The 22,979-nt window shown below is 37.3% G+C and overlaps 1 protein-coding gene across 3 annotated transcripts in view; it reads left to right on the top strand.

Moving 5' to 3' along the window:
• Positions 1-22,979, top strand: part of HEATR1 (HEAT repeat containing 1) — a 53,738-nt gene that overhangs the window by 15,156 nt on the left and 15,603 nt on the right. For all 3 annotated transcript variants that reach the window (XM_032136304.2, XM_058430463.1, XM_058430462.1), the window contains 18 exons: positions 1,306-1,401; positions 1,860-1,948; positions 2,872-3,083; positions 3,385-3,506; positions 4,103-4,294; positions 6,117-6,300; positions 6,445-6,581; positions 7,914-8,106; positions 12,398-12,567; positions 12,970-13,128; positions 14,451-14,693; positions 15,028-15,159; positions 16,541-16,644; positions 16,816-16,959; positions 17,666-17,784; positions 17,880-18,001; positions 20,193-20,321; positions 22,440-22,670. In XM_032136304.2, coding sequence (XP_031992195.1) covers positions 1,306-1,401; positions 1,860-1,948; positions 2,872-3,083; positions 3,385-3,506; positions 4,103-4,294; positions 6,117-6,300; positions 6,445-6,581; positions 7,914-8,106; positions 12,398-12,567; positions 12,970-13,128; positions 14,451-14,693; positions 15,028-15,159; positions 16,541-16,644; positions 16,816-16,959; positions 17,666-17,784; positions 17,880-18,001; positions 20,193-20,321; positions 22,440-22,670 — 2,778 coding nt within the window. The remainder of the gene's footprint in view (positions 1-1,305; positions 1,402-1,859; positions 1,949-2,871; positions 3,084-3,384; positions 3,507-4,102; positions 4,295-6,116; positions 6,301-6,444; positions 6,582-7,913; positions 8,107-12,397; positions 12,568-12,969; positions 13,129-14,450; positions 14,694-15,027; positions 15,160-16,540; positions 16,645-16,815; positions 16,960-17,665; positions 17,785-17,879; positions 18,002-20,192; positions 20,322-22,439; positions 22,671-22,979) is intronic.

Below are 22,979 nucleotides of genomic sequence, written 5' to 3'. Positions count from 1 at the left end.
TTCTGCTTTTGTAAACTGCCAATAGGTTTATTTTGTTGATGTGTTAAATAAATTCATTGAATAATAGTCTTTGTTGTGATAGGAGGATTTCAGTGATAAATTCTTCTAGAATAAAGGGGAGTCCTAGAATCTTCTGTTTCTAAAGTTATTCTCATCCTTCCTTCTTTTACTGCCTTTCTCTCCTGTTCTCTGGGTTTGGTTAGTTTTTCAGTGAAGGGCTGGCCCTACATACATACATTCAGCTTACGGGCTTGAGTATTGTAATTACAGTTGATGTCCTCCTTTGCATACCATGTTTCATTTTCTTTTCTCCATTGATGACAGGACATAGGTTTTATTCTAAACTCCAGGTTCAGATATACGGCTACTTATTAGCTCTTGAGGATTTTTTTAAATGATGGGGTCTTGCTATGTTATCCAGGCTGGCCTCAAACTCCTGGGCTTAAGCAATCCTCCCACCTCAGCCTCCAGAGTAGCTGGGATTATACACATGCACCACTGTGCCTGGCTAACTTAATTTTTGTGAATTCTGTGAATTTTCATTTTTCTCCCAACAGAGTGACCTATGTTTTTTATATTATTTAGTTGCCTGCCACATATAGATAGGGATATATTCAGGTTGATTAGCAGTCCTAGTTTTCTTTCTCTGTGAATGAATATACATTGATTTCTTGTATTTGTTATATTTAAAAAGTGATCTCTATTTTTGGCAGACTGGCTTTGTGGTACATGTCCTTATCCTTGTAAAAATTTAGATAATACTAGCTAGCTTTTAACAGTACTATGTGTAAAGCACTGTGCTACAGACTGACATGTATTTTTTTAATCTTCTAACGACTCTTGGAGGTAGGCATTATTTATTAGCAAACCCGTTTTATAGGTGAGAATAGTGAGATCCAGAAAGGTTAAGTGACTTGACTAAAGTCACACAACTAATAAGTGGTAGAGCTAGGATTTAAATTAGACATTCTTATTCTTTAGTCTATACCCTGTCAATATCTGGGCTCTCACTTTAATAAGATGAACTCCTTAATTACAAAAACTATATTTGGAGTATACCATATTTACTATATTTACTATATTTTCACTGAAAACTTGAAAAGGATTTGTACCAAACAATTATTAATCTCAAAAGGCCCTTTAGCGATTATCTAGTTCTAGTGTGTTTCAGTCCTCATCCAGAGCAGAGCCTGTGTTAGACAGTTATTCTGGAGTGTTTTTCACAAAACCATACTTCCTTTCCAGTGCAAAGCCTTAAGAGATCTTTGGCAACAGCTAAATTAATGTTTTTCTTTTATTGCTCAGGAGGGTGTTGATGAATCTTTCATAAAAGAAGCTGTTTTAGCCCGATTAGGTGATGATAATATAGATGTTGTTTTGTCGGCTATAAGTGCTTTTGAGGTGAGTGAATTTGTCATTTGTTGAGGTATACAATTTTGTAAATTTTCTTGCCCTTCTCACTTGATTCTCTGCTTGAGACTAGAATATTTTTGGAAATTATTTTTCCATGGGAAATTTGTTCTCTGGAGAGCACAGACTTAAGTCTGGTTAGGAGAAACTCATAGGAATTCACAGTTTGATATATTAAATATATATGGAAGTTGTTCAAACAGGGAAAATGTTTTGTGAATTTTTATATTCCTTTTAACAGATTTTTATCAATAGCAAATGCCTTGTGACCCGTGAAAATTGTCTTATGAATGCCACTTTTGAGAAATAGATCTTAAAACTTTTAAGTTGTGCTAGGATTCCTGGGAGAAATTCCTTATAATTCATTCTTTTTAAAATTTGCATTTAAAAAGCGCCATACATGTTTGAAGCAAGTACAAATCTACTCATGGATATTTTTTTCCCTTTAGATTTTCAAAGAACACTTCAGTTCAGAAGTGACGATTTCAAATCTTCTGAATCTCTTTCAAAGAGCAGAACTTTCAAAGAATAGAGAATGGTGTGTATTCATTTCTCCTCATACTATTTTGAATTGATGAAGTTCTTATATCAAGTTCTATTTCTTCTTTTTTTAAAGGCTTTGATTACATGACCCTTTTGTCGTGGTAGTAGAACAGATCTTAATGTAATACTCTCTTTCATTTTACAGTTAATTAATTTGTGTTTGTGTATGTTCATTATACTGTTCTCTATGTTTAGAATTTCTCTTAATAAAATGCAGAAGGAAGTATATGATGTGTGATATTGCATTCTGGGGAGTAAGATGGGAAGGACTTCCTAATTTGCTACTTTATGTAATTTTTACTTTATAATTAAAAACAAATACCAATGTATTAAATTAAAAAATAAGTTCAGAGACACATGATACCATCTGTGCTAGCTCTGTTTATTTCATTTTTGGCACCAAAGCTTTTTGCAAGAAAAAGTAAGTAAGCTCCATAGAGGATGAGAGGGTGTCTTACGTGTTTTTGTATCTATCGTATGGGTAGATATCTATCATGTAGGATGTGCTTGGTTCATTTTTTTTGAGTGCCTGAGTGAACCTAATTTCCAGTAGAGTTGAGACATCTAGTGTGATATGTCTTATGTTATAGTTAACCTCTAGTGATTTCTCTAAGAAAAATTATTATTATTTTTTTAAGATTACACAGGATGAGCAGATTAAAAGTATTGTTGGCCAGGCACAGTGGCTCATGCCTATAATCCCAGCACTTGTACAAAAAATAAATAAATAAAAATATTGTCACAGATAACTCTGTTATTGGCATGGATTTTAAGTGATGTCTTAGTGTGTCTGAATAATAGTTTTGGTCAGGAGACCAGGATATTGTCAGTTAAGCCGGAGTAATGTAATGATGAATTTTTGCCCAGTTGAAGCCTTCCAAGGTGTCTTTCAACCAAGTGTGCTTGCATGTCTTTTAGGTACAAGGTACTTAAGATAGCCACTGACGTACTAATTAAAGAAGAGATACTGAGTGAAAATGATCAGTTGTCAAATCAGGTGGTTGTACGTTTGCTGCCATTTATGGTTATCAATAATGATGATATGGAATCTGCTGAGATGAAAATTGCTATATATTTATCAAAATCAGGAATCTGCTCTCTGCACCCTCTATTAAGAGGCTGGGAAGAAGGTAAAAAATTTACTTGTTTTTTAGAAAAAGTGAACAGATAACACAAAAGAAAACAAGGAAAATTTAAAATTTATTGTTTGTCATGCTATATGCCAGTAAGGTCTTTTAAAATTTTTGCCAAGATAAAAAGTATACAGTGAAAAGGAAGCCAATTCATAGATAGACAAATTCAGAATTGGATACAAGGAAAAATAAAAAGCAAACCTTCATAAACAATAGTAAGATGTTTGCCTGAATTATTCATGTGATTCTTTGAGTGTTGGTGATATGAGAGCTCTCTGCATTTGATCTTACTTTACAGCTCTTGAAAATGTGATTAAAAGCACAAAGACAGGAAAACTAATTGGTGTAGCAAATCAGAAGATGATTGAGTTGTTGGCTGATAATATAAATTTAGGAGATCCTTCTTCAATGTTAAAGATGGTAAGTATGCTTTGAAAGTCCACCCCCTGGATTTCTTTCTCATACTCTTATTAAATTCTCAGCTTTTGCTTTACTAGATTTTTCTTTAAAAAAAATTTTTTTTTCTTTCTTGAGTACTTGGTTTTACTTTAAACGTTACAGTGTTGTTTAATATATTCTGTGCAATGTTTGAAATCTTTAACATTTTATATATTTTTTCAGTGTGGATCCATATCACACCCATAGAATAATATATCCTTTTTACCACCATTTTCTCTCATGCCCATTTAAAATATTAGTCTTTTTGTTGTTGTTAAAATAGCAAAATATAATCCCAAAGAGGAGAAAATTATCTTTGCCTTATTAAATAAACCTTTGTAAAGGCTTAGATGTGTGATTTAAATACATTAACCAGTTGGCAAGTGCAATTATGTTCATTACAGTTTCTGAAATTATTCTTATAATTACTTAGAAATCAGTGCTTAGTACTTTCTAAAGGCTTTCTGTTTGTCATCTCACTTTAAATGTAAAACACATGATACCTAGATAGACCTGAGTTGAAAAAATTGTTTTATGAAAATCAAGAGCAACTAGTAATAGAGTGTTTATTTTTCAAGGTGGAGGATTTAATAAGCGTGGGTGAGGAGGAGTCCTTTAACCTGAAGCAGAAAGTAACGTTTCATGTGATCACGTCTGTGCTCGTCTCTTGTTGTTCATCTTTAAAAGAAACCCACTTTCCATTTGCGATAAGAGTCTTCAGTTTGTTGCAGAAAAAAATAAAGAAGCTTGAAAGTGTCATTACTGCAGTGGTAAGGAAAGCAGAATCTCCAGAAAGTGGGATGTTGAATAAAACAACAGCCTGGCCTATTAGTCACAGCAAAACTGAAAATCAGGGGCGAGATGCTGAGTCTGGACACTAGCTGGATGAAATGTGAAGCAGCCTTGGGTAGCAGTGAGATAGTCAACTAGGCACTCTCTTGCTTTTGCAGAAAGTTTGGTTGAATTATAAAATTCAGGGTTGCAATATTTTGTATCTGATGCCTGACTCTCCTCTCTTTTATTGTCTTTATTGGATAATTACCCAAGCTACACCTAACTACCTCTAGTGATGAAGAATTCACTTGGTGTGTTAGTGCTTGAACAAAATACTATTTCATTCAATTGTTTACTAAAAATAGATCTTTTAGGCTTTAAACAATTTTAATATTACATAGATGTGTATCCCTCCAGCCTACTGCTGTCTTTCATAGTATTACTAAGGGACACGTTTCAGCTGTTTACATTTGACATGTTTCGAGGTAGCAAGACTGTTTTTTTTAATACCTGCTATATGTAAGGATTTTGTTTTTATTTGTCCTCCAAATTTTAGAGGGCTTCTCATTATAGGATTTACTAAATGAATTATATCTTTTTCACATTTACGTATTTTATAAGTTCTGATCATGGCCATTGTTAGCTAAAATGTGTAAACTTTAAAAAGAGTAAAATCTTCATATTTTGAAAAATAGCCCAGATAGGCCCTTCTTAACTTCTAATTTCTTGGTGTCTTTTGTGAAATATGATGACCTGAACTATACTGGTTCTCAGTGTTAAAAGTATGGACAAATAAGAGTGTTTTATTATACATATGTAGATAACAGGTTATTTTATATTGCTTTACTTTTAATACCCTTTCTCGAGGTTGTGAGCATGTTTTCACCTGTAGCAGCACATTGAGTTAATCAAATCCCTCACTGGAGACGTTACATTGTAAATCTGGCTTTGGATTATTTTCCTTCTAAGTTATTACTCTGTACTGGTTGTACAGTGTCACATTTGTCATTTTCTTACATGTGTTCTTCTGCATTCTTTTGGCATTTACAGTATAATTTCTAAACACCTAACATTTTGCCACTTGTTTAAAATCATCTGCGGTTTGGAGATTTTTTGCCGTGTACCTTATTCAGATTAGTGGTAAAACGGTAAAATGAAAGAAGTCACTTTAACTATGTCTTGGTAGTCCAACTCTTTATCTTCCTGTTTTGAAATACACCTATTTTGGCCAGGCACGGTAGCTCATGCCTGTAATCCCAGCACTTTGGGAGGCCGAGGTGGGCGGATCACCTGGGGACAGGAGTTCGAGACCAACCTGGCCAAAATGGTGAAAGCTAATCTCTACTAAAGATACAAAAATTAGCCAGGCATGATGGCGGGCACCTGTAATCCTTCCTACTCGGGAGGCTGAAGCAGGAGAATTGCTTGAACCTGGGAAGCGGAGGTTGCAGTGAGCTGAGATTGTGCCACTGCACTCCAGCCTGGGCGACAGAGCAAGACTCCGTCTCAAAAAAAAAAAAAAAAAAAAAAGAAATATGCCTATTTATTCCTACCCTTTATTGGATAAACAGTTCATATGAATAAAGTTTGTTTTTAGAGATAGTGTTTCAAGGTAAGACATAGATAAAATTTAACTTTGTCTTTCATTGTGAATAGTGATAAACCTCTTTAAAAATCCGACCAGAGCAGTTCTGTTAATGCTTTCCCCACCAAAATGCACACATAAACAAAACTTTTGCATATTATGCAGAGGAATTCATATAACCCGTGTTCAGAACCCGTAGTTTGTACTAGTTTTTGTTTCCTTTAACATTTCAGGAAATCCCCTCAGAATGGCACATCGAACTGATGTTAGACAGAGGGATCCCAGTGGAGCTGTGGGCACATTATGTAGAAGAACTCAACAGCACTCAGAGGGTGGCCGTGGAGGACTCGGTTTTTCTTGTATTTTCCTTGAAAAATTTTATTTATGCACTGAAAGCTCCTAAATCTTTTTCTAAAGGTAAGATACAAGCTGTGAATCTTTTAAATGTGATACTCTGCAAAACTGAATGATTGACTCCATAATGACTGTTTGTCTTGAATAAAAAGCTCCCGGCGTGTTCATGTAGGGTCTAGCATCATTTCTTTTTCCATGTCCTTGTAGGTGATATGTGGTGGAATCCTGAACAACTGAAAGAAGACAGCAGGGACTATCTGCACTTGCTCACTGGGCTGTTTGAGATGATGCTCAATGGTGCCAATGCTGTTCATTTCAGAGTTCTGATGAAACTTTTCATAAAGGTACAAGGCTCCTCCTTTTCAGGCATACTCTACCCTTAAAGAAGATATGGCTGGCCTGCAATCCCAGCACTTTGGGAGACCGAGGCGGGCGGATCACTTGAGGTCAGCAGTTCGATACCAGCCTGGCCAACATAGTGAAACTCCATTTCTACTAAAAATACAAAAATTAGCCAGGCATGGTGGCGGGGCCTGTAATCCCAGCCACTTGGGAGGCAGAGGCAGAAGAATTCGCTTGAACCCGGGAGGCAGAGGTTGCAGTGAGCCGAGATCACACCACTGCACACCAGCCTGGGTGACAGAATGAGACTCTGTCTCAAAAAAAAAAAAAAAAAAAATGGGCTGGGCGCGGTGGCTCACGCCTATAATCCCAGCACTTTGGGAGCCTGAGGTGGGCGGATCACGAGGTCAGGAGATCGAGACCATCCTGGCTAACGTGGTGAAACCCCGTCTCTACGAAAAATACAAAATAGCCGGGTGTTGTGGCGGGCTCCTGAAGTCCCAGCTACTTGGGAGGCCGAGGCGGGAGAATGGCATGAACTCGGGAGGCGGAGCTTGCAGTGAGCAGAGCTCCACTGCACTCCAGCCTGGGCGACAGAGCGAGACTCCGTCTCAAAAAAAATAATAAATAAATAAAAAGATACTGTGGGTTATTTGGGTTATGACAGTTTATAATGTAAACGAAAGTAGACTTGTAAACAGTGAAGAGTATATAATAGTAAGCACAGGCCCTGTAAAAGAGTACAAGCACAATACTAATCAGCAGGTTGAATAGAAACTAACATTGCTACACTCCTACTAATATGTTAGGCCCATTACTGTATTTAAAAATAACAACAGCCCTGTCTTTTTGATTGGTTAATACCATTTAAAAATGTGAATACTTGAATACTGATGTTCAGAGAGGTTATTTAGCACACGTGAAGTTACTCAGGAAATTTCATCCCCAGCACCAGTGACCTCCATGTTGCCAGGCCCAGTGGTCAGTTCCTGTTCTTGCCTGACTTGTTCTCTCTACAGCATTTGACATGGAGTTGGCATTGCTCACCACATTGTTGAAGTATTTTCTTAATTAGGCATCCCAGATACCGCTCTTCTCTTGGTTCTGTGTTTTCAAGTGCAAAGTTATAGTGAAGCTTCTGAATATCACTCTTCATTGACATCTTCCCAGTTCATTAAAACATGGAATATGGAATAATTTGAAATGATTAGACAAAGCAAAACTTTGCCTTAAATTATTTGTTTCTTTATAATTGTACACTAGTGAAAAGAGGATTTGGAACCAGCTTATTTGAGTAAGAATTAAAAGTTTGCTTTTTTTTTTTTTTAAATTAGGTACATCTCGAAGATGTTTTTCACTTATTCAAGTTCTATTCTGTTTTATGGACCTATGGTTCTAGCCTTTCAAATCCACTAAACTGCAATGTGAAAACAGTGCTGCAGACTCAAGCTCTTTATGTGGGCTGTGCGATGCTCTCGTCTCAGAAGACACAGTGTAAACACCAACTGGCATCCATATCTTCTCCAGGTATTAAAGTAGCATTGTTATGTTTTGTCATGACCAACTGTTCATGCTTTCTCTATATGGTTTATGTAGTTTGGAAAATTATAACTTAAAAAAAAAATGGCAGAAGGCAGGCACGGTGGCCCACGCCTGTAATCCCAGCACTTTGGGAGGCTGAAGCAGGCGGATCATGAGGTCAAGAGATCGAGACCATCCTGGGCAACATGGTGAAGCCCTGTCTCTACTAAAAATATAAAAATTAGCTGGGCGTGGTGGCATGTGCCTGTAATCCCAGCCACTCGGGAGGCTGAGGCTGGAGAATCGCTTGAACCAGGGAGTCGGAGGTTGCAGTGAACCGAGATTGTGCCACTGCACTCCAGCCTGGCAACACAGCGAGACTCCATATCAAAAAAAAAAAAAAAAAATCTATAAAGGCCAGGCGAGGTGGCTCACACCTATAGTCTCAGCACTTTGGGAGGCTAAGGCAGGAGGATCACTTGAGGCCAAGAGTTCAAGACCAGCTTGGACAACGTGATGAGATCCTGCCTCTACAAAAAATACAAAAGTTAGCTGGGCGTGTTGGTGCGTGCCTGTGGTCCCAGCTACTCGGGTGCCTGAGGTAGGAGGATGGCTTGTGCCTGGGAGTTCAAGGCTGCAGTGAGCTGTGATTGCACCACCGCACTCCAAACTGGGCAACAGAGCAAGACCCTGTCTCAAAAAAAAAAAAAAAAACCATATTTCTGGTTACTTCTAATTTCTGGTTACTGGTTACTTCTAAGTATTGCTTTTAAGTTACTGGCACTTGCAAAATCTCACCAAACACGAAAGTTTAATAATAGAAATGGCAGGTGATTATATGAGTTCTTAATAATCAGCTATTCATTTTCTGAGCTGTAGCAGCAATGGGTTAGATAAGGAAGTCAGATCATCATAATACAATTTAATAATGAACTAACAAAAACAAAACCCTCCTGCATTTATCTCTTTTATCTGGCATAAATCATATTCAGGTTCAGCATTCTCTAATGAAATAACTGAAAGTTAAGTTTTTTTATAATGTGGAATTGCAAATTTTGCAAAAGATGCAGAATTTCGTGAAACAATGCGATATTGAAAAGTGAGTTGACTTACAGAGCTATTGACATGAGGGGATGTGGCAGAATTAGATCAGAGAAGAATGGTTGAAGATGAAAAAATTGATTAGAATAATGGACATGATTGATGCTTCAAACTGGAATGTTATTAATATCAGAGGCATAGGAGTGGCCTTGGGGAAATTTGAAGATGTCCTTGGTTTTTGTTTTTGTTTTTTGTTTTTTTTAATTCCAAAATTACTCTTTGTAAATATTCTGTGAAAGCAAGGTAGATGATCGTATACTTTTCCCTGAACAATTCCTCAGTGTTTATTTTTTATTGGTTCTTTGAAAGAGCACATAATTACATTTGTAACCAAATTTTGTTGCATATAAAGTAGATATGTAATTTCAAGTTTTATTTCTAAAATAAAATTCCATTAAAAGTAATTTTTTATTCACTTACAAAATTTCGGTCTTTATTTTTAGGTGAGTTTACTGTTAAGGTTTTTCTAGTTATATTTGGATAAGAACAACTCCCTATACGTTTTTTAACTTTAATTTTTCAATTAATATAGACATCTTTCCATATTAATAAATGGAAAAATTTATCTTTTTACAACTACCTGCAGAGTATTCCATTGTATGGAGATAGCAATTTATTAAAATAGTTATTTTCTGCTAAACTTGTGGGTTTTCAAAAAGGTACATATATTTTATTTAGAGATAACTATTTCAGTTTTCCAATTTGGTATTAAATGTTTACTGCCCTTTGACAGTGGCCTCTGAGTCATATATGTCATTTTGACTATAAATAGCAAGATGGAAGAACTTCACTTTTCCACTGGTATTGCCCTTTGTGGGCATGCTTGTGTGGAAGAATTTGGGCTTTGTGAAAAAGATATATTGCAGCTGCAGGGGGCTGGGAGGGTCTTTTTTCCCGTGGGGACACTGAATAAACAGTTGTATGCCTGCATTTTCACTGCAGCCCGTCACATGAGGTCAGGTGTGGAATTTTACACTTATGTCATATTGGTGCTCCGAAAATTTGAGATTTTTGATTTTTTGGATCAAGGTTGCTCAACCTGTATGAACTTCTTAGGCAGGTTTGAAAGCTTGTCAAGCTTTATCTTAGTATTTCAGAAATGGAAAGTATAATGGATAATTTCTAGCAAAATGTAAATGACTGTAGTTTGCTGCAGTAGATATGAAATAAAGCTTAAATAACTAATTACTTTAAAAGGAATTTAGATATCTCTTTGTTCCAAAGACATCTTTTTAAAAACCTTAGCGCAGTTGGTCTCACAGATGCATTCTTACTAGATCTTTGAAGCAGATTTTTTCAATGTTGTTGAACTGGGCAGGGCATAGATAAGGGAAGCTTCCAGATTCTTTGTTTAAAACTGGCGTAACATTGAAAATTGAGAAAGCCTACAGACAAAAACTATAGGCCATGTTGCTTTGAATAATATTATGTAAAAATCCTAAAGAAAATATTTGCAAATAGGCTCTAGCAGCATATTTATAAAAATCATTTACCTAGCTAGAGTTCATGCCCAGAATATAGAATTGGTTCAGTAAAAGGAACTATGTTAATATAATTGACTGTATCAGTGAAGCTCAAAACCCATAAAATGTCCAAAGATTTGAAAAGGCATTAGCCAAAAATCAGTAATCCTGATTGACAACAGAATAGGAGTAACATGATCAAAAATTCCTCAAATCAAAAGCTAGCATTTTCACTTCATAATTGGGAAAACAAAGGCATTCCTGCTGAAATCATCACTCTCATTGAACATGATTCTAGAAGTACTAGCCAGCAGAAATAGACAAGTTTCAAATACTTATGGAATGTAATATAATAAAGCCAAAATCAAAGATCTGTGAGATGGTTATGTGGATTGTTAAATGGGACATCTGGCTATCCATTTGGAAACATTAGAAAGTTTGCCTCCAACCTCATTCCTTAGATAGAAATTTCATGTGAACTAAAGATTTAACATAAACTTAGCTCTGGCATTAGAAGAAAGCATGAGGTACATATGATCTCTCCCTCTAAATATAGAGATAGATACTTTCTAAATTCATTTAGAGTGAGGAGGGCCTTTCTAAGCACCAGAAAAAAAGTAGAAGAAAAATTTGACTCTAACATTTCTCTATCAAAAAGTAAAATCAAAACACACCAGTATGGGACCAAATATTTGTGGAGTACGATGCACAGGTGGGTAATTTCCTGTGCACACTTGTACAAGGCTGTATGCACAGTGGTGTTGGTTGCAGCATTGTTTTGATGACGAATAGAAACAACCTAAACTTTACCAGTAAGGTACCGGTTTTTAAAATATGGAAAATATATTGGAGTATACTTTACAATTAAAAACGAATGATTTGGCCGGGTTTGATGGCTCACACCTATAATCCCAGCACTTTGGGAGGCCGAGGTGGGCGGATCACCTGAGGTTGGGAGTTCGAGACCAGCCTGACCAACATGGAGAAACCCCGTCTCTACTAAAAATACAAAATTAGCCAGACGTGGTGGCGCGTGCCTGTAATCCCAGCTACCTGGGAGGCTGAGGCAGGAGAATCGCTTGAATCCGGGAGGCGGAGGTTGCAGTTAGCTGAGATCGTGCCATTGCATTCCAGCCTGGGCAACAAGAGGAAAACTCCATCTGAAAAAAAAAAAAAAAAAAGGAATGATGTAATTTGGATATGTATGTTCTTATGGAAAACACTCCAAGAGTTTAGATGTGTCTGTAATCCCAGCACTTTGGGAGGCCGAGGTGGGTGGATCACTTGAGGTCAGGAGTTCGAGACCAGCCTGGCCAACATGGTGAAACCCGGTTTCTACTAACAATACCAAAATTAGCCAGGCATGTGGCGTGCACCTGTAATCCCAGCTGCTCGAGAGGCTGAGGCAGGAGAAGTGCTTGAACCCAGGAGGCGGAGGTTGCAGTGAGCCAAGATTGCACCATTGCACAACGTCCAGCTCAGATGTGATAGTAGTTGGTGTAGAACAGGGTTTATAGTATGCCCTTATTTGTGTATTTTCAAAAGAATGCACCAGGTAACATATGCCTAACCTTTCTCTGGAATATTAAATATTCAAACGGTGAACAGTCTTCAGAGAAGGAGTTTGAATTCGAAGGGAAACTTTTTATCAAGTACCTTTGGTACTATGTAAATTTTGTACTGTTTCAGTTTTTAAAATTGTTTCTTAAATTTTTTTTTTCCATTGATTTTAGTGGTGACATCTTTACTCATTAACCTGGGAAGCCCCATAAAAGAAGTTCGTAGGGCTGCCATTCAGTGTCTCCAGGCCCTCAGTGGAGTGGCGTCCCCGTTTTCTCTGATAATAGATCATTTGATTTCTAAAGCAGAGGAGATCACTTCAGATGCTGCCTATGTTATTCAGGTAAGCTCGTTAGCAAAGAAGATTGAGTGTGTTCATGCCTGTGTGTACTTGAGCAATTTTCTCCATTCTCGACATTTCACTGTGTAGGGATTTTGATGGACTAAGTCATTGGATTTAGGAACTGATAGGTCAATATCTGTACATCTGTCTCCTCCTACTTTTTAAAAGATAGCAATGTCATATTTCAATTTTGCTCTTTTCATTGGATAAAGGATTAGTGTATAGCTTTTCATAGTAAGCCAACTGTGTGTTTTTAGTAACCTTTCTTATTAAGGTTTTAAGGAGAAATGGAAAATTATAAACAATGTCAAATCATTTGGGTAAGAATCTTCCATAATTAATATATTTAGCCTTTGTAGTTTCTTAACCCTTTTTTATCCAATTTTCTTTTTGGTATCTTAGGATTTGGCTACTTTATTTGAGGAACTACAGAGAGAAAAGAAACTGAAATCTCATCAGAAGTTGTCTGAAACTTTGAAAAACTTACTTAGTTGTGTATATAGTTGCCCATCTTATATAGCAAAAGATTTGATGAAAGTACTTCAGGGAGTCAACGGTGAGGTATGTGCCATTTAAGTGGATTTTACATTCCTGTGATGTTACTAAAGAGTTGTTGTAACTCTTGTGGGTGAGGAAGACAATTGTTAAGAGTTGCATGTGTGCACTCAGAAGAGATAAATGTAATATTAGTTTTAGAGGGGGATGAGTTGAGGTAGAGAAAAACAGATACAAGTTACAAAGACAAGTACTGGTGAGTTTCTTTTTATTTTAAAATTAAATGTGTTGTCCCTGTCTAATCATTAAGTTTATTTTAAATGAACTTAACAGTCTCGTGTCTCATGGGGCTGCACTGCTGAAGGAAGCTGTTGGTTCATCTCTGTTTTTCAAGTGAAAATTCTATACAAAAGAATATATTTGGACACGAGTCTGTGAAAATTCCAAAATCATTTGCTTGTTTATTATATATATTTAGAGCTTTCATTATGTTCTCAAAGAAGCTTGTGTTACAAAAGAAAGCAGTTGTGAAACACTTGTTGATGTGATGGCATGTGCTGACCAACAAAAAAAAAGGTTCTTTGATCCCAGTGTTATAGAAATGCCCGTGTGCTTCATCAGTCCTAAACTGATTGTGGGCTTAGAGAACTAAAATGAGTCAAATGGATTGAAGACCATTTGATCACACTTTCTTGGTAGGAACAAACAGGTTGCATTCAGCCCGTAGTTGTCCCTGGTATAGTTTAAATTAGTAATTGACAAATTTCTTGGGTAAAGGACCAGATAGGAAATATTTTATGCTTTTGGGGCCACACAGTCTCTGTTGCAGCTACTCATCTCTGCAGTTGTATCAGGAAAGCTGCCACAGACAGGGTGTAAACAAATGAGGATGGCTGTGTTTCAGTAAATAAAATTTACAAAAACAGGTGGTCTGTTGAATTTGACCTGCAAGCCATAATTTGCTGGCCCCTAGTTTAGCAGTTAAAGATTCACATACATAATTTGAATTAATATTAATTATACCAAGTTGGAAACATTGAAGGACGCATATAGTGTTTTAGGGAATGTTAAACTTTGTTTTTATTCTCTAAAGTTTTAGTTTGTGTTTTCTGTTCTCAAGTCTTAAAGGATGCTCACAGATTATCTTTCTGCTCATCTCTGAAGAGTTTAGCACTTTCGAGCATTACACATGAGCTATCAGAAAGGACCTGAGTGCCTTAGTGTGAAGTAATAGCTGTCTCCATGTCTAAGAAGTTACCATCATTGGGTTTTTTTCCTCCAGGCTAAACTCCCATCTTCCAGCAGGCTTTGAGTAGACACTCACTGTAGAGTGAGCAAAAACACATCAGTATACGTAACTGTTTACTAATAAGTCTTTCGATCTTTAGATGGTGCTTTCTCAGCTGTTGCCTATGGCTGAACAACTGCTAGAAAAGATCCAGAAGGAGCCCACAGCTGTGCTGAAAGATGAGGCCATTGTTTTGCATCTCACTCTGGGAAAGTATAATGAATTTTCAGCTTCCCTTTTAAATAAGGATCCAAAGAGTCTAGATATATTTATAAAAGCTGTGCACACAACAAAGGAACTTTACACAGGAATGCCAACCATTCAAATCACAGCCCTTGAAAAGGTCAGTGATTTCTTTCAGAAACTAAGGCATAGCATGTTCAAGCATTTAAAGGTAGAAGGCAACAGGAACAGCATTAAAAAAAAAAAAAAAACTTGAATATTTTATTTGGAGAAGATAGTTACAGGTGGACTAGACATGTTTTAAAGGAATATGATGTATTTGACCCATTTATGAAAACTGAATGTTGTACATGGGTCATTAAAAAGAATTGCAGTTTAACTGACAAAATTAAGTGGGAAACACTTTTGTATTTTGAGAGAGGTTGATATAAAAATTATTTCTGGAGTTTAAACTTGTTCACTGAACTCAGTTGCCTTTTTTCTACCCCCTCTAGATTACAAAACCATTTTTTGCAGCCATATCAGATGAAAAAGTTCAGCAGAAGCTTTTAAGAATGTTGTTTGATTTATTGGTGAACTGTAAAAACTCACATTGTGCTCAGACTGTCAGCAGTGTTTTTAAAGGGGTAAGCTGCAAACTTCTTGTAATTTTTTTATTAATGTATAGTCTCTTCCAAGGGACACCATGTTTAAGAGTCCTGCATTTTATAGTGCTTGTAAGAGGTCAGATGTTACCATTAACAAAAATCATGGAAAAGTAAGTCATAGAGAGGCATAAAATAAAAATTTTAAATCTTTACCATTATTTTATTTTATGAAGTATTTGTTGATAATTTTAACCAGATAGGGCGTGTAGGAACATGTGTGTGTGTGTGATCTTACTCATATTAGATGGAATCTACCTATTCCTTTATGCAAGGAATAGGAATGAGTCAGTGGCTCAGTATTGAGCTGGGTAACATTATTCTACTTAATTTAAATAGTTGTTTAATGACATATAATGGAATTGAAATTCTGCTTGTTGGTTTTATATGTATATTGAAACCTAGCTGTTATCAGAATAGCCACCTGGTTATTCTGTTTTTTGAATATATAATAATATAAAGTTCTAGTATCTAGATTCAGCAGATCTCAGAATTTTAACATATTTACATAATCTTTTTTCCTTCTTTTTCTTTGCTGAAATATTTTAAAGTAAATCTCAAAATGTCATGCACTTTCATGCCTCTGTACTTCAATGTGCATCTTTTGAAAAGTGGATACGACTACAATGCCATTAGAAGTAAAAAAATAATAATAATAGTTCCTTGGTATTATCTAATACCTAGTTCATGATCATATTTCCATGGTTATCGCGAAAGTATTTTTTATAGTTGTTTTCCTTGAATCAGAATCCAAAGATTTAGTCGTGATGTTAGAACCTTATAAAAAGAGATACCTGGATCCCACCCCATATCTAAAGAATCTCTGGGGCAATGGATCTGTTTTTGTGCATGTGTGTATATGTCTTATTCCTTCCCAGCTGATTAGAATATACATATCTGATCCAGCACTTGGAAACAATTGGTATGGATGATTCTGTATTGCGTTACTAGTTTTCCACTCTAAGGGATGAACATGAAATTGAGTGACTCTGGACTGGAGAAGTGATACCGTATCGTAATCAAGACAAGCACAGGGCTGTAACTTGAGACTCCGAAGACAAATTATGTAGAAAGCAAGTGCATGGTAGTAGGAGAGCTTAGTTGAAATGAAAATCTGAAGTTGAATTTATGTTGGCTAGTGCTTTTGGTGTATACCCTTCCCTACTTTGCTTTCTTCTCATTCTGGTTTTTTAAGAAGTCTGTAACAAGGTAGTAGCATCCAACGCCGGGGGGGTTCAGCTGCATATCCAGTAAGTCATTCTTCCCCCTTAATTGAATAAATCTTTCCTAGGGGTTAACATTTATTGCTCTAATTTTATCCCAATGGATTATATCGTCAACTCTTCTTCCTTCAATATTTCAGATTTCCGTTAATGCTGAACAAGTCCGAATAGAACTGGAGCCACCAGATAAAGCTAAACCCTTGGGCACAGTTCAGCAAAAAAGAAGGCAAAAAATGCAGCAGAAGTAAGAGCTACAAATGCATTGAGCACATGCTGTTGTTCCCCTGACTCTGAATGTTATGAAACCATTGGAACTTTTTGATACCCATCAGTTTGCTATAATCAGGCACAATGGTTTTTACTTAGCACATGATAGAGTTTGCTTTTCCAACTTTTTGTCTTCTCCATTTCCCAGAAAATCACAAGATCTAGAATCTGTTCAGGAAGTTGGAGGTTTGTACTGGCAAAGAGTAACTCTCATCCTGGAATTACTGCAGCACAAAAAGAAGCTCAAAAGTCCTCAGATATTGGTGCCAACTCTTTTTAACTTGCTATCAAGGTAATGACACTTGGCTTTGATCTGTGAGAGAACAGGACTCTAATTCTTGCTCATCTTATCTAACATTCTCTTTTCAACATACTCTTCTTTTGTTTAGATAGTCTGTAAAATAAAGCAAGTACTATAGGTGAAATTAAAAGATTGGTTTTAGGTATCCATTGCCAGTGCCCCAAACTGACCTTAGTGTCCTGTGTCATGTAGTAAATGACCACTCACTCTACAGCCTCCTTTCCTCTGAACTTTTCAGTAGCATGCCTGGGACATCATTACTTGTATTTCAAGATATAGTGTTGAATTTATATAGATAGAGATATGTGTATATATAGTGTTTGCTATCTAAATATATTTTCATATATATAGATGTATATATTCTATATATGTAGATTTGTGTGTGTGTGTAAATCGAGTATGAATTGTAGCGTGTGCTTTCATGTGAAAGGCAAAGTAATTCTGAAGGTTGTCCTGTAAGATTCCAAATAGGTTAATGGAAAGTGCAATAGAGAGGACGTGGAATTTGACATAGCGCCTGTCTATGTGAGAGGAAATTCGAGTTAGAAATCTTATATCTTCTTTCTAGACTTCATGTCTAATGATAGTCTTTTAGTTATTCCTTATTGAATATGAGTTCTGGACAACGGCCATTAATGTAACAATGAATTGTACAACTTTTACATTTCCCATCATTTCTCTTTTGGGTGTCCTGAAGGTGTTTAGAACCCTTGCCACAAGAGCAGGGAAATATGGAATACACCAAACAATTAATTCTTAGTTGTCTGCTCAACATCTGCCAAAAACTCTCTCCAGATGGTGGTAAGATACCCAAAGGTAGGTACTTTTTGGAAGGAAAGGTTAGAAAAATTATCTACTTTGAGTGTGAGTGTACCTGCCACTTAGGATTTTTGTCTTTCTCACCACTGTAGATATTTTAGATGAGGAGAAGTTCAATGTGGAGTTGATAGTTCAGTGCATCCGCCTTTCGGAGATGCCGCAGACCCATCACCATGCCCTTTTACTTTTGGGCACTGTTGCTGGAATATTTCCGGTAAGCGTTAATGATACAAGATTTTAGCAGATATTTCAGATATTTTTCTTCCACAGAAATGCATTGGCACCTATTGATTTTAAATTTAATCAGTTAGGCTTTGGAATCTTCCAGCACTGGTGAGACTCTCAGCTCTGCCTCTTCATAGCTGGGACTGTATGAGCCAGTTGATCTTGCTAAGCTTTTGTTTCCCTTTTTATCAAGTGGGAATAATAACCTTCTTCACTGGATTGTTGGGGGAATTCACTTGGATAATTTGTGGTTAGTACTTAGCATAATACCTGGCACACTATCTAATAAAACAGTGGGTATTGGTGTTAATTGGGAAAAGTTAATATCTCATTTATCCTCAAGTAATCCTCAAAATAACCTTTAACCAGTGACTTAAGAAAATTAATTTGATCATAAACTATATCATTTAAAGAAATCATGTCCCTTTTATGAAGAACATCATTTAAACATTTGTAAAGAGATCAAAGCTATTTTCATATTGAGGATTTGGGTCAGAGCTCCTTAACCTGGGGTTCTCCATGAGCTTTAGGGGGTCTTAATCTACTGAAATCATATGCAAGGTTTTATTTATATATTGGATTTTTTTTTTCTTATAAGAGAGTCTGTGCTTCTCAAAGGGGTTGATAATCCAGAAACAGTTAAGAATCATTAATATTTTTTCTGTTTTTATTGAAGTATAGTTCAGATGCCATAAAATTCACCCATTTAAAGTATACAATTAAGTGATTTTAGTATATTCACGAGGTTTGTGTAATCACCACCATGATCTACTTGAAGGTATTTTCATCACCCCAGAAAAGAAACTCTACACCCATTAACAGTCACTCTTCCTCTCCCTCCTCCCTGCCGCTGCCGCCGTCACCACCAGCACCACCACCCTGCTCCTGGCCACTAGTCACCCATTTTCTGTCTCTATCAATCTGCCTGTGCTGGACATGTCATATAAATTGAGTCACACAATATGTGGCCCTCTGTGTCTGGTTTCTTTTGCTTAGCATAATGTTTTTTTGTTTGTTTGTTTGTTTGTTTGTTTTGAGATGGAGTCTCGCTCTGTCGCCCAGGCTGGAGTGCAGTGGCATGATCTCAGCTCACTGCAAGCTCCGCCTCTCGGGTTCACGCCATTCTCCTGCCTCAGCCTCCCAAGTAGCTGGGACTACGGGCGCCCGCCACCATGCCCGGCTAATTTTTTTGTATTTTTAGTAGAGACAGGGTTTCACCGTGTTAGCCAGGATGGTCTCGATCTCCTGACCTCATGAACCGCCCGCCTCGGCCTCCCAAAGTGCTGGAATTACAGGCGTGAGCCACCGCGCCCAGCTGCTTAGCATAATGTTTTTGAGGTTCATTCATGTTGAAGCTTGAATCTATTCCTTTTATGACTGAATAATATTGTTGTATGTGTGTGCCACATTGTGTTTATCTGTTCATCGGTTGATGGACATTTGGGTTGTTTCTACTTTGGGGCTATTATAAATTATGTTGCTATGAATATTCTAGACACGGTTTTGTGTGGACATGTTTTCTTATCTCCTGGGTATATATACCTAGGAGTGGAATTGTTGGGTCACATGGAATTTTATGTTTAACTTTGGAGTAACTTGCAAGACTGTTTTCCATAGTGGCCACATCATTTTGCTTCCACCAGCAGCCTGTAAAGATCCCAATTTCTTCACATCCTTGCCAGTACTTGTTACTGTCTTTTTTATCTCCATTCTAGTGGGCATGAAGTCGTATTTGTGCTTACATTCTTTTCATATGAATTTTTTCTTTGAAGAAATGTCTTTTCAAATCCTTTGCCTGTTTTTTAATCAGGTTATTTCTCTTTTTATTGGTGAGTTGTAATGAATCATTGAAATGGAGAATGTTAGCCTGAGCAGGAATATCACTTGTGGCCAGGAGTTCAAGACCAGCCCGGGTAACATAGCGAGACCCCATCCTTACAAAAAAGAAAAGGAAAAAAAATTAGCTGGGCAGGGTAGCATGCACCTGTAGTCCTAGCTACTCGGGAGGCTGAGGTGGAAGGATTGCTTGAGCTTAGGAGTCCAAGGTTTCAGTGAACTATGATCACACAACTGCACTGCATCGCAGCCTGAATGACAGAGCGAGACGCTATCTCTTAAAAAAAAAAAATTAGTAGAAATTAATAGAAACAGAAAATGTTGATAGTTGTGTTTTCTTTCAGGATAAAGTTCTACACAATATCATGTCTATTTTTACATTTATGGGAGCCAATGTCATGCGCCTAGATGATACTTACAGTTTTCAAGTTATTAACAAGACAGTGAAAATGGTTATTCCCGCACTTATTCAGGTAAGCTCTCTTTATACCATCGTGGGGTTTCTTTTTTTAATTTAAAAATTTTGCATATAAATGACATTAAAAGCCTTTTTTTTTTTAGTTTTTTTTTTTTTTTTTTTAATATCCTCAAGAATTGTATAAAAGCCTTTCTGAAATGCTCAAGTACATTGCCCTTAAGCTTTAGAACATTGAAGCTAAGAAGCAGTCTTGGCAATGTCTTTCCCAATAATGTAAACAAACGTGTTATAGCTGGTTCTGCTGTGCTGTGAGTGTGTAACTCTAAGTGTCTTAACATCATTCGGGTGGGGTAAATTCACATCCACCATCTATTTCAGGACATTGCATCAGTTTGATAATACCTTCTTACATGTTGATGAGGCTAGGAACTTTTAGAGCTACAGTGAAAAATTTGTTAACATGCAGTTTAGCAAATGTTTACCAAGCATTCTCTAAGAGCTAAACTCAGAGAGAGAGGTGAGATGTTCTCTCTCCCAGTAAGGAATGAACAATTCAAAAGTTAAAAGTAGCCTCAAGAATGAAAGAGCTTGGTCATCTACTTGAGTTTTCTATGTACCCTTCACTTGTTAATTAATGTCTTTTCTCATGCTATTGACCATCTCAGGGATGACCATATTCAGCACCTTCTTTTAACCTTAGTATTAGATTAGTGTTCTCAGTGTCCACCAAGTTGGCAAGTATGGGATATATACCTAAAAAGAAAAATAATAATATGCATTCATATGATCAGTGCCAGTCGAATAAGTAAATGCTAAGAGTTCAGAATAGGGGAAAGTCTATGTGGGCCAGGATGACCAGAAAGTTCTATAAGAAATAGAATTTGTACTGGTGTGAAAGAAGGATAGGATTTGTTCAGTGTTGGCAGAGCCAGTAATATGAGAAAAGGCATGATCTAGGAATGTGCACAGCATGTTTGAAGAATGTAATGGTGATTGATTGATGGAGAGCAGAGGGTTGAGACAGGTAGACGTTGGTTTATTCATTCAAGTGTTTTCTGTCATTCTTTCTGTCATTTATTCAACAACTATATTTTGATCACCAATACCTGGAGTAAAATGGTTCAGACTTTATTCTGAAAGCAGCAGAAAGTTGTTGGCCTTTTCTGTGCTCTGCTTCTCTTCATTCTTCTTGAGGCACAACCCAAATCCTGCATGATTTGTGCAGCCTTCCCAGGCAGTCTAAGCAGACTTGCTATCAGTGTCATGTATTTGGCATCTGCCGTGACTGCCTCATGTTATCTTTTCACATATGTTGTATTCTCTTTCTTTTGTTTGTTTGTTTGAGACAGAATTTTGCTCTTGTTGCCCAGGCTACAGTGCAGTGGCATGATCTCGGGTCACTGCAACCTCCGCCTTCCGGGTTCAAGTGATCCTCCTGCCTCAGCCTCCTGAGTAGCTGGGACTACAGGCATGCACCACCACGCCCAGCTAATTTTGTATTTTTAGTAGAGATGGGTTTAACCATGTTGGCCTGGCTGGTCTTGAACTCCTGACCTTAGGTGATCTGCCCAGCTTGGCCTCCCAAAGTGTTGGGATTACAGGCATGAGCCACTGCGTCCAGCCATATATCCTGTTTCATACAGAAAATAAATCTCCTTTGGGGCAGGGCTCACATCATACACTTTGTATTCCTCTCGGGGCTAAGGAGCGCTTGGGACATGACAGGTACTTACTGAATATTTATTGTTAGGCCTTTGATTATTAAAACTCTTGTGGCTAAGTGTGGTGGCATGCATCTGTAACACCAGCACTTTGGGAGGCTGAGGTGGGATTATTTGAGGCCAGGAGTTTGAGAACAGCCTGGTCAACATAGCAAAATCCCGTCTACAAAAATTTTTAAAAAGTGGTGGTGGGGTCCTGGGATGTCCCAGCTTCTTCAGAGGCTGGGGCAGGAGGATCTCTTTGAGCTCAGGAGATCCAGGCTGCGGTGAGATATGATCACACCACTGCACTTCAGCCTGGGCCACGGAGAAAGACCCTGTCTCTAAAAAAATAAATAAAATTCTTCTGGCAATTTCTTGGGGCCCAACTAAAAGCCTTATCTTGTCCACCTAAACTTGTTTTGTGGAAGATTACTTGCAACTACTCATTGTCTCTGCTTGCTGTTTTGCAGTCTGATAGTGGAGACTCTATAGAAGTTTCAAGAAACGTTGAAGAGATCGTGGTAAAAATCATTAGTGTATTTGTGGATGCACTGCCACACGTCCCGGAGCACAGGCGCCTGCCCATCCTTGTTCAACTTGTTGATACACTGGGTGCAGAGAAATTCCTCTGGATTCTCCTCATCTTGCTTTTTGAACAGTATGTCACAAAAACAGTGCTGGCGGCTGCCTATGGTGAAAAGGTCAGAACCTAGGGTGGGAAGATAAGGAAAATAGTGATTTCTCACACAGATTTTATGATATTGTCCAGTTTAAACATGGGGCTGATGATGCCTAATGTGTGTTATTTAGAACCTTTTTGCTCAGAACCTTTTTCAGAAAGGTTTTTGGCATTTTAAAAAATTGCGTTCAGAGCCCATAGCACTCTGAATATCCTCAGTTGCAGCAAAACATCTTCTGAGGGCGAATTAACTTTTGTGAGAAACAGATCTGGTGCCACGCAAGTGGTTCTGTTTTAAGCTCAGCAGAGTATGGCTGAAGAGTAATGAAAC

The sequence above is a fragment of the Hylobates moloch genome, unplaced genomic scaffold, assembly GCF_009828535.3.
Source record: "Hylobates moloch isolate HMO894 unplaced genomic scaffold, HMol_V3 SCAFFOLD_18, whole genome shotgun sequence".
NCBI lineage: Eukaryota > Metazoa > Chordata > Mammalia > Primates > Hylobatidae > Hylobates > Hylobates moloch.
Note: the sequence above shows the minus strand (reverse complement) of the source record. Positions and strands in the feature narration are given on the sequence as shown.